Source organism: Oreochromis niloticus, linkage group LG17 (assembly GCF_001858045.2).
Source record: "Oreochromis niloticus isolate F11D_XX linkage group LG17, O_niloticus_UMD_NMBU, whole genome shotgun sequence".
Classification (NCBI taxonomy): domain Eukaryota; kingdom Metazoa; phylum Chordata; class Actinopteri; order Cichliformes; family Cichlidae; genus Oreochromis; species Oreochromis niloticus.
In genome coordinates this window covers 10,451,053-10,463,184 of record NC_031981.2, presented here as the reverse complement: position 1 = coordinate 10,463,184, position 12,132 = coordinate 10,451,053, and the positions used below count along the sequence as shown (strand labels likewise).

Genomic DNA, 12,132 nt, shown 5'->3' with positions numbered 1-12,132 from the left:
CATTAACGAGCAATGGAAAGTACACTCACTGAGTGCTGGGCTTAACTGAGCATTTCCCTTTGGTGCCACTTTATACCTCTACTCAACTTCTTCCCAGAGAAAAACACTGGATATTTGCATCCTATACTTCTTTCTAAAATCCTGCATGTATTCCTGAGGCTGCCTGGGGCCTTTCTTTGTGGAGTTTCCTGTGGTTGTGTGGATTCCCTTCAGGTTCTCCAGCTTCCTCCCACAGTCCAAAGACATGCTGGTTACATATGTGCTTATAAATTGGCTGTAGGTGCGAATCTTTGTCTGTCTCTACTATGTTGGCCCTTTGATAGACTGGCTAAATCTTCCCAAGGTGCAACCTGTCTCGCGACAGCTGGGATAGACTCCACCCCCCTGTGAACCGGATAGATGGGTGAACAGATAGATGGCTAATTATTAAAAAACAACTATATAGTAAAGTCTTTACCCTGATTTTTAACAATCAAAGTCTTCTATATGCTTCTTATTTTAATCCTCTAACTGCTTTTCTATGGTTTGTCATTAAAAGCTTTAAAAATCTGGGTAAATTCATGTTTCTTTTTTCACAGGAAGATGGCTTTTAGTGTGCAGAGCATAAATAATAATTTTAGGGACTATTAAAGTGAACAAACCTTAAAATGTGCATGTGAATATCTTAACTTCCCTCTATCAACCTGCATCTCTTCTGCTACCTCTGATCTCTCTCTTAAGAAGCCACACGCCTCTTATCCTCTTCTTCCCCCTTACCTAAGCCTTCTCGCCCGTCCCCTCTGCTTTCTTTCTTCTGTCGTTCTGAAGTCAGAACAGCGTTGAAAGACAGGGAAAATGCTGTGGCATGCAGCGCTAGAGTGACACTGCAACAAAGCATCGCGCGAGCTCGCACGCTCACTCAGCCATGCTATGATTCCAAGCGCGCAAATTAGCACTTGTAGATACACGAATGTGCGGCTCTCATGAGCAGTAAATGCAGTCTTTATTATTTGTGAACAGACAAGTATTCTTCCAAAAATAAACCTTTACAAAACAAAAAGATGGCAGCAGTATAAACATTTCTTACACACACAGATGCACACAGATAAGGGCACTCCATGGTGGCAAGTATTTCCATCCTATCTTCCTCCCCTATCGCCTCCACCCCCACCCTCCCATCATCTCCCTTTCTTTTTCCATCTCTTCAGCGTGCAGCGGTCCCTCTCCTTTCTCAGTATTTTTCTGGATGACGGCCAAACCCCTCGGATGCCTTGATCCTCTTCATAAGTGCACATCCATCCACTCCATATAGTCTTAAAAAAAGAAACCTTGTTGTGTTGATCAACAAAAAGTTAATCAGCAACAATTTTGATATAAAATTATTTTTTTGCAAGTATTTTTTTCTTTCACTGGTTCCAGTTTTTCAAATGGGAGTGTCTTCTGGTAAACGCGATGTTGCATCTTTGTTTCATTATGTGCATAAAAACACATTAAAACTAACTAGAATTGCAATCCTGATATCATGTATGCATCATGTATCTATAAGAGTCCAGTGCACTGCTTGTTACTTGTTACTACTTTGGAGTATATTATAGTTGTTTGGCACACACACTTCTGGATCCAAGCAGTTTTTTGGATTTTCTGACTGAGGTCTTCTCTGAATATTTTATTTAATCATGTATAATTCAAAAAGAAGAAAAGGATACAACTCTTCTTCTCTCTTTTTTTCTTTCTCACTCAGTAGGGAGTTCCATAAAGAGTTGGAAAACAGAAAACTATATTTGCTAAATGTGTGTTTATTCTAAGGCGTATGCAGAGGACTGAGCGTGTCTGCACAGCTTCTCCATTTAAAAAAAGTAGGAAATGTTTGTAGTCCTCCAGTGGAGGGCGCTACGGTCCTTGTTAGTGCTGTTAGTGCTTAGGTCACAGGTTTGTCACTCTATCCTAGCAGCTTTCAAACTGTACGTCTAAGTATCCGTTTGTCTATTCATCAGAATATTTGCGCATAACTCTCTCACACTGTAGTCTTCTGTCTCCCTCTCTGTCACTTTAACCTAAACTAAGTGGACGATGACCAGTGTCACTCCTGAATGATGTCGGGAATGAGAGGAATGTGCAGCAGAAGCAGCAGCTGGCAGGTGGGCCAGTGTCGCATGATGTACTGTATGACGCAGGCTGTGTCACCCCACGTTTAGCCTTCTGTTGTGTCAGGAGCTCAACAATCGCATTGACAAACACAGATGCACATCTATTCTAATCGGCAAGGAGGCTGGCATTCAGTCACGGCATGTGGAGTGACAGTCTGAGAGGCAGACACTGACAACTGCCTGTGGAGCTGGCAGGCCATCAATGTACAGTTTGTCACATATGTACACTGAAAATTACTCCAAACACGTTGATGAACATAACAGTGTTGACACACCCTCAAACTTTTCTAATCCCAATCAGACTCACAGAGGCCCCCGGGCTGCCAGTGCAACCTCACAGGACACCCCACATGTGTTGCGTCTTTTGCCCTGATAGGATCGAGCCATTTTCGGTGACACGAATGGGACCACAGCAGTTTTATTCGACTGTTTAGTGTCCAAAAAGATAAATAAATAAATAAAAACTCCCATCATGTCAAAAACCGCACCAGAGTTTTGATGATTCTGCGTCATTTCACCCTTTGTGGTGATGTAAGTGACGTAAATACCGTACTTAACACAGCCATGCTGGCTGACTCACAGCTGCAATCAGCACTGAAACCCCAGGATGTGAGGTGCTTGTAACAGTACTGTGAAAGGCCATTTGAACATATGAAAAGAGAGAAAGACTGCAGATCAGTTTAATAGCAAAGAGGACGACACGTGTGTGTGTTTTACATTTCAATGAAAAACTGGAGGTGAGTCATAATCTGTGCTGACAGTGCTCTTCAAGAGAAAAATGTCAGAATGGACTCTACTGTAAGTGTGGGTGTTAACAGTGAACATTTCTCATCACACAGTTCACACCTTTCAGTCACACCTATAGTTTTCAGTTAATTCACATGGGTCTGGTGTCCTAATATTTGGCTTCTCAGAAGCCTCCTGCACAGCTTCTTAGTCTCAAAAGTCAGCAAATTGACATGTTGGAAAAGAAATTCTATCCCTCATATACTCACGTTTTTAGTGTGCCAGATGTCATGAGCTCAGTGACGAGAACAATGCATTTCTTTCCTTTGCAGGGACCCTCCCAGGAGTCATAGAAGCGGACAATGTTAGGATGCTGGAGACCCTTCAGCATGCCGGCCTCCTCTTTGAACCGCTGGCGCTCGGACTTGGACAGTTTACGATCCTGCAAACAGGACAGAAAGGGAAACTCGGTCACGTGTACGCAAAAACCGAGAGAAACGTTACAACGTGAATTAGAAGGGAGGGAATGTTTTTCCTAAATTAACCATGCTGTGTCAGTAGTACAACATTATTACAGCATGTGCAATTACAATCAAATCAAGTCAGGAAGAAGCTTGAGGGCTGGAGAGGAGAGCTAATCAGAAGAGAACAAAGAGATTATGCAGAAACGAAAATGGGAGGGGAGGAGAATGACAATTCCTATGAAACATGACTCCATATAAGCTCAGAGAAACTGATAACAATAATCTTTTACACTGATGAACAGCAGCTGAACATACTGTACTGAAATACAAGTGCAGATGAAACGGGGGAACCTGATACTATCAGAAAACCTTTCTGCATTACACTAGTAAAGGATGCGGACAGGGATAAAAGAGAAGTGTCCTTTCATCTTAACTCAAAGACTCCACAAAAATCCATTAGACAGAGTGACGAACAGCTCCACACTCGATCTTCTTTTGACCTGAGCTGTGCGATATTTATTGGTGAAGCACTCTGTTTCAAACTAAAGGCTAATATTCACACCTGAGTTGCATTATGTGTTCATGAAATTTTGCCAGCAATCCTACATTTACAAAATTAGTCAGTGTTCAACTAATTGACAAGCTACTCTGGTGACTATTTTATTGGGAAATATAAAACTGTTAGGTTTAGAGGATAATTTAAAGAACAGTTCACTGTCTGAAAACCCAGAACCAGAAAATCATAAGACGCTAACACCCCAGATCGCTATCTAAGTGATAATGGACTCAAGTGCTGCAGTAAATGGCTTCTTGCTAATGAACGCACATCAAATCCTCGGCTTCCACCACCTACGTCTTCATCTTATTCTCAATGGGAATTGCAGTCTACAGCGCTTGCACCGAGCTTCAGCTGTCTTTACCTGAAGTGGTAGCAGCCTCCCAGTAGGAGGTTGACCAAAACAAGCTGAGAAAAAAAAGCCACAGTCTGCATTCTTCCCTCCTGTGGAAGACTGGCTTAACAGAAACATCCTCCACCACAGTTTAACAGGAATTCCAGCTCAACCACTGATACCTCAATAAAAACGCAAAAGTCAATGTGAGCAGGGGACCTGCTGTAAAAATCTTTAAGCCTGCCCGCGTTTGTGCATTTGTACACTGACAAATATGTCAAGAAAATCCTAAGTAGTTTACTAATAAACAGGTGAACGATCACTCTGTGCTGTCTTTTTGTTGTTATTGTCTTCTTTGGGCTCTTCCTGTCATCCTGGAGGTCACTTCCTGTTAAAAGGGAGTTCTTCCTCCCCACTGTCACCAAATCCTTGCTCATAGAGGATCGTCTGACTGCTAGGGTTTTCACCTTACCACAGAAAGTGCCAAATGCATATTCACAAAATAAAACTAAACTAAATTGTTGCAATTTAAAGGAGCATATTATTTAGTAAATTGTGCTAGGCTTGTTTATCAGTTTTAGTGGGAATGTCCAATGTTAAGCTTAATATCTATGTGATTATTTGCTTTTGTCTGCATGTGTTTTGAACCGCTCTTCACCAGCTCTGTGTCTAACCATATTTGACACATTCAGCACATCGCTCCCCAAAAATAAACAAAATCACGGCTGCCTGACGACGATAAAATAAGGTGACGACACCTCAAAACTCACAGGATTTAGGCCCAAATACGGTCCCTAAAAAGAAAAAAAAAAGTCTAAATTTCTCTAAATTATTAAGTCTGGCAGTTACAAGCAAGTTGCGCCAGATTTGGGAAAAGGATTAAAACAAATATGAAAGAGGTGCTCCAATTAACGTGGAACAAACAGAAATTCGTGCTTTGACAGGAAGTCGTGACACACATCCAGGACGTTTCATAACGTCGGTGACCCTTTTAGAGGATGAAATTATGGGAAAGTGAACTGACAGATTGGTTTACAGATGAGCACAGAAAGAGCAGCAGGATTGACACACAGGGTTGCGACTCCATCGAAGCGCAGACACCACAGTATACAGTCTAAAAATATAAGAAACGGCAGTGTTTTAAAGGATATAGACGTCAGAGCTTAGACACCTACTCCCATAATGTTACAGGGATTATCGCCAAGGCAACCACTTTTTAAAAAGAGGTCCAATGAGGGCACAGCATTCAACTCTTTTATGTTTTCAGGCCAAAACATCAATGCTGTCTTTCATAAAATGCTGTTAATCTGCTCTTCTTTTTTTTTTAAGCTTTGTATTGTTTTATTTTAGTACTCTATTTGAATATGAATCCGACCCAACACAAAACATCCAGTGCATTAGCAAAATCATCTGAGACAGACGAGACACTTGCCATCAATCATTCAAATGGTTTTAAAGCTCCAGTACACAGGCTGATTTGATAACAGCCCCACAAAACCCCCCAAAAAACCTTGGACACAGTGGCACACCGGAATAATTCCTGAAAATTTAAGTGAACAGATGGAAACTTTTAAATCCAATAAGTATTTTAGAAAAACTAATTTAGATTTTATGACGTTATATCACCATAAAAATAACTTTTATGCAATATTTGATCATTTCAAGCACTTGTGCGTAAATGTGAGGGGGAATTTTCTTCCTTTTTTGTGTGCGCAGTGTTTCCAATAGAATTAATCTCCACTTGCGGTACCTTCAGGTTCTTAAATGAATTTCTAAATAATACGACTACAAAAACCCGAGTTTGGTAGTAATTTATTTTATAATGATTGTAGTTCTGAAGCCAGTTAAATTGTGTGTATATGGGATTATTTTTCATTAAAAAAAACAACTATCACCATTTAGACCACCAGCTTTGACAAACAAACAGCCGCTCAAACAGTTCGGCGCTGCTCGGTCACAATGAGCAAGCGTTCGGAAATGTTATAAAGCTATTAGAAAATCTTGTGAGCTGCTTCAGAGATTAGGACAATCTCTGAGGTGATGATCTCATACTGTCATATTGTATAACCCAGGGCCTCATCTATATCATATGACTTCGAGAGTGAGAGAGAGAGAGGAGAGGGGGATGTCTGAAAGGTTTAGTGTGTTTCTGAAGTGCATTAATGTGTGTCAGGGAGGGTGTGAGTGTTTTATGGCCTGTAACATCTTATCCTTTATCCTGCAGCAACCGTTCGCCCAGCGATAGCCCATTAGCAATCGACACACAAAACATCCATGTGAGTGCTGGATGTACCCCCTCGCTCTTCTATTATCTCTTTCCTATTATGATCACATGACTCCACAGTCACCATAGCCGTAGGTCACCTGACTGCCTGGAAGCCAGCATTCCATTTCCCAGCAGCACTTAGAAAAGACCCTGACCACTCATATCTCTGCTAAGACACCTCCCTCCGGGCATTAGAAGATTTACTCACTCATTGACTTAATCACTCATTCATGCACTCACTGTGTGTGTACTCACATTTCTCACGAGTAAACGTGCAAAAACAGTCAGATTACAAGCAAGTGTGTTACATGTAACATGTGCTGCATAAGGTGAAGATTTGGTTCAAGGTCAGGTTTAGGGCGCTATGGATATCATTACAGTTAGTCTGCAGGAAATGCATCCAAGTCAACATGATGTTTTCTCAAGTAATGAAAACACAAGTGCATGTGTGCGCATTTGTGTCCACAGACACGGGCCCGAGAAAGCAGACAGCAAGTCTAATGGGGCTGCTAATCCATTATTAATGTTTCCTTCTTCGTTCTAGTGTATAAATGGACACACATCTCTGATGCACACAGTAGTAGTGGCTCCAGCACTCTACTCACAGACAGTGGATTTATATGTAAAAGAAGAGCATGTTTAAAATAAAACAAAGCTGGTGTTAGGATGTGGGTATTTAAGGAATAAATTTGATCCGGGACACATAAGTCATGTTGTTGGGGATGGATGTTTTCTCTCTCCCTCTCTCTCTTTATCCCTTCTTTTCTCTCCAAGCTTCAAAACATCATGAGACTCGAGTTTGTCAGACTCAAAAATATCCTCACTTTTCATTCAAACCCACATCTCTCTCTCTCATTCTCATACACGCGCACTTGAGCGAGACACACCTCCACGCTGGAATCAGCAGCCTCTTATCTGACACTCACACACACACACACGTACAGGTCTTTTTAACATAAGGACTTCTCACCCTCTAATCCCTGCATTGCAATCTTACTGTGTTCCCTTAGCCTATCTGACAACTTGAAAGAATCCACGTATACATATCCCTGCATAAGGTGACAGCACTAAGTATGTCTGCCCTACTTGCACAGTACATGCACTCACATACAGCCAAGGCAGTCCAGACAGGCTGGCAGAAACACAACCTGCAGTGTTACAGTATTATGCAGTTTCCTGCAGAGATGCTGCAAGCTGATACCCTCTGATCGGCTAATTTAGTCTGGACATCCCTCTGTGCTTTAACACTATGATCATGTGATCTGCTCCTCTCTGGTCTGTTGCACCCCGACAGGAGATCAACACCCACAGCACCAGATGGACCGAACAAGAAAACAACGCGAATGCCAGGAAAGCGCGACGTGACTTGGTAAATTTGTGGTATGTTCTTCAAACTTACAGGATATTGTTTAAGTGGCTAATCCCCCATGGGGACAACAGATGCCTAAATATAGCGTAAATGATTACACGATTACGCGATGAGAACTGTTTCTCAGGCTTTACATTATATAACAGCAATTTTATTAAGTTTTTCTTTTTAATGAAAAGGACACAAACATAAGGAGAAGAAGGGAAAGACACTGTTCTGACAGTTGGTTGGGAAAATGCTAAACCATCAGGAACTTCAACTGTTTCACCAGCCAAGACCTGTTACACATCTGTTAAAGTTTCGGATCCTACCAGGTGTTACAGGGAATTGAGATCAGGGTATTTCCCAGTGATTTAAAGAAAAATCTGTTCCTGATTCAGAGGAAAAATACCTGCAGGACGCCAACATTTTCAGTGTGTGTGTGTTTATGGTGTGCGCTCGTGAGTGGCTAGCAATGCTTTCAAAAACTAAAACAGACAGGGCACAAGACTGTCCAATCAACCTCTGTGAAATCACAAGAAATGCTAATTTCTGTAGAAAACTACAGGAAACTGTAGAAATCATCAGCAAAATGATAAAGATGCAACTGTAAAATGAAAAGGTGCATTATTATACGTGGTGAGGATTTTATCAAAGGTTTACTGATTGGTCTGCTAGAGTGAATATCAAATATTACACCAGTTTAACGTTGCAAAATAAGACCAAAAAAACTAAAACACTAAAAAAAAGGGTTCATTTCGCACTGTGTGCCAAATGAACCCTGAGAGTTATGTTCCAAATATTCCGATGACAAGCAAATTGGCAGATTCCTGTAGGCTCTGGGTCCAAGATACGGAGAAATAGAGTGCTTAGATCCCGTTTATGCTGCTAAAAACATTAACAGATGTTTTGTTTTAAAACCAGATGATGCATCCATGTCAAAACTTTTTAATACGAGGAATGTAAGTGGTGAGTACTAAGCAATTTTGATATTTGAACTTCAAACCTGGACATTTCTTGGCATTACCCGATATAGATGCAAGTGAGAATGCAAATGATTGGATTATACATTAAACAGTCTTTAACCTGCCAGCTTCCTCATAAAAATCAGTGTGATGTTGGAATGCATTGATGTGCGAACAGCTAATACGCCCTTGGCGCTGTGTGTCCTGCATCCTCCAAAAACTACCCAGGTTCGCCTGAATCACATTCCCAGAGGTGCGATCGCAGCTAAAGTGGACCGTTTCCTGTTGTGTGCTACATGCAGCTATCCAGCCTCATCCCAGGTTAATGTAGACAGAAAAGCTTTCATTAAAACAAATTCTATCACGACACGGTATCGTGTTTTTGCTATAATCATGCAATCCTTTCAAGCAGCCTAACCGTGCAACAAACTTTTGATCCAAGTGCGCCGGACTGAGTTGCTGACCCCATTTGAATTTCTTCTAATAAACCTTAGAGTCCTGACCCGAATTTTGAAGAAAGTTGCAACTCGAGAAAGGAAAACCAGGACATGTAAATCCTAATTACCCCTCAGCTGAGTCAATGAGCTGGTTCGTCTCTAGATACTTTAAAGACCTCATCGTGTGTGCGTGAAAAAGAGCCGGTACGTTCCACTAAGACCCCCCACAGTCTGGAAACATTCTCCTGCAAAGAATACCCCCACTCCCGTTATACCCTCACGCACCTACACATCTAATAAACAAGAGCGCACAAAGGTCCACACATGCCTCACTTAGGCACACAAACCAAAACCTCGCCAAGACCTTTACCACAGCTTGTTATGGTTAGCCAGCAAAAGAGAGCGCGAGAGAGAGAGCGGAACAGAGAACGAGCATCTGTTGTGAATAAGAATGGATGAAACGAGACGAAACAGAAGGCAGAGAAAGTCGGGACTGACTGATCATTTCAAAAGGCATTCACACCTAAACAGCGCCTGTCTTTGCGTTATACTGTGGTCTCTCGCTCGGCTTTCTTTGCTTGACTACCCGACTCACTCAGAGACCCCCTTTCCTTCCTCATATTACGGTGGTTTTTGGTTTCCCCTCAATCACCACTCTACGTATCGCAGTAACCAGGGCCATGTGTGCACGTGTGTGTATTGTAATGCTATCTAGGTGCAGCAGAAGCAGTGGGTTCAGCAGAAAATGAGGTGAGATACATGCCGTATGTTGGTTCGATGAACATATTCTGCTGGGCGAAATGTTATTTATGGGATTTATGATGGTTCGGTTTACCTTCTCCTACAGGTGGAACACACACTGATGTTCTGGGTTTTTTTCCCCCTTTATCTCATTCGTAGACAAACAGACCCATTCATGGGACCTCCGGCTGTGTGTGCCTATGCTGTATGCTCATGAATGTTAACAATAGGTGCCATCTCATCCTGCCACTCACTGTGCACTATTGTCCCAACTCTCTGTGTTGGTGTACACTGTGCAGCCAGGCACACACACACACTCTGCCAGTGTAGTCATTACCCTTTGCTCTGTTGGTCATGCTTCATCTCCCCTCCCCTGCTCGGTCTCCTCAGTGTTTTTCCTTGGCAATTTTTTTTTACTCCCTTACTATCCTACACATTTTCCATTCACACATTCTCTCAGATTAAGAGCAGGATGGGTTTTAAATATGGCACCCCCCCCCCTTCCGACATCAACCTCTACGTTTCAGTCACTTGATCCAATCTTGATCCAAGGCTAATGAGAGGAAATCTGAGGATAACGAGCGGAACTTCTGGTGTAAAGTTCTTCGCTCTAAAGTGTTAATCTGCAACAGCATGCCATGAACAAAGAATCTCATTATACCTGGAATAATCCCAATTCCAGGAGCTAATGAGTAAAACTTTGACACGCCAGCTTCAAGATGACCAAACAGGATATAAATAATGATATTCAGCATTTTGACTGCCTTAAAAACAAAGAGCAAGGCGCAATTCATCGCCCTTTGAACATGCTCAAGTTACAGGACATGATTTCTTACAACAAAGCTTACAGTCTAATACCGCACTAATGCCAACAGGCATAAAGCACGACTCTTATAAAGCTGCATTCATTGAATATAGTTTTAAATGAAATGATTAGCAACCAACAATGGATTCCTTTGGTGTTCAAACACAGATCCATTGAAGTCACATGAAAAAAATAATAATAAAAATAGGGGGATACAGTGGAAAGGTTACCACTGGCCACAACGGAAGGGTTTTGAATTAAGAAAGAAAACAGTAGCTTTGCTGTAGGGAACGAGCTGTTGTTTGGTTTACATGTTTATTTTCATCAGCTGTAATAAATCGCTCGCTTTTTCCTTCTTTTTTAATTTGTGTCATCCATTCGTGAGTTAAAGACTCAAGGAAACAGAATCGAAATATGAAGATTTTAAGCTCCCTTTAATTTCGTAATTGGTTTAGTACGCAGTGGTCCAATTAATTCTACACAAGCAGTCTGTCCTGAGAGTTTAAAGGTCAGAATCCTGTCTCCCTTGAAAACACCGAACAGTCTTTGAATTATATTATTGATTTATAAACTTTTACACGTTCGAAATAATACTCAGTATGTAAAAATATTCTACTTTTTTACATCGTCGTCTCTTCTATGCAAAGCACACCAATACAGCACAGACAGTATAGTTCCCAAACACTAGGTGCTGCCCCTCAGCAGGTTTCCCAAAGTTGACCAATCAAAAAAAAGCAGGCTTTTACGGATAGAAGACGCTGCTAAAGAGACAAAAGCTAAATTCTGTTGTTTCAGGAGAAAGAAGTGGGGGTCTGCATAGTAGGATATCTTTTAAAAAGTGGATTTTTTGTAACTAGTATCATGTAAAGCTACTTTATTAATTCAGCATAATAGATCCTCTGTGCCATTGAAATGAGTTTGCCAGATCAAGTGTGCATAATCACTTGAGTTTGTGTAGCAATGCTTTTAAAGCCCATTCCTCTTTTCTATATATCTGTGCGCATGTGTATTTTGCATTTGTGTGTATATGGCGATAGGATATTTCTGTTTAAAAGGCTGTAGTCTTAATATAGCAGAAATCCACCTGCTTCTCTGTTAACACATCATAAACAGATGAGACAGAGTGGAAATGATCCTGAAGTGTATACTCCTCAGACCTTTAAATCTTATTTAATGTCCCTTCAACTGAATGAGTTGTATGTTTAATGCCAGGGGAAAAAAACAAAACAAAAACATGCGCTGCTGAGAAAGTCTCTGAAGCTTTAAAGAAAGAAGAAACATCCCATATACTGTGGAAGGATCACGGATAAAATCCCTTCTAAATCCGACTAAAATACCAACAGATGCTACCGGCAGGAGTTCAT

At 41.3% G+C, this 12,132-nt stretch overlaps 1 protein-coding gene across 1 annotated transcript in view; it reads right to left on the bottom strand.

Annotated features, from left to right (window-relative positions):
• The window catches only part of LOC100690016 (serine/threonine-protein kinase WNK1), a 93,685-nt gene that overhangs the window by 46,730 nt on the left and 34,823 nt on the right, over window positions 1-12,132 (bottom strand). The window contains exon 3 of the mRNA XM_025899839.1: window positions 3,122-3,294. Within this exon, the coding sequence (XP_025755624.1) occupies window positions 3,122-3,294 (173 nt within the window). The remainder of the gene's footprint in view (window positions 1-3,121; window positions 3,295-12,132) is intronic.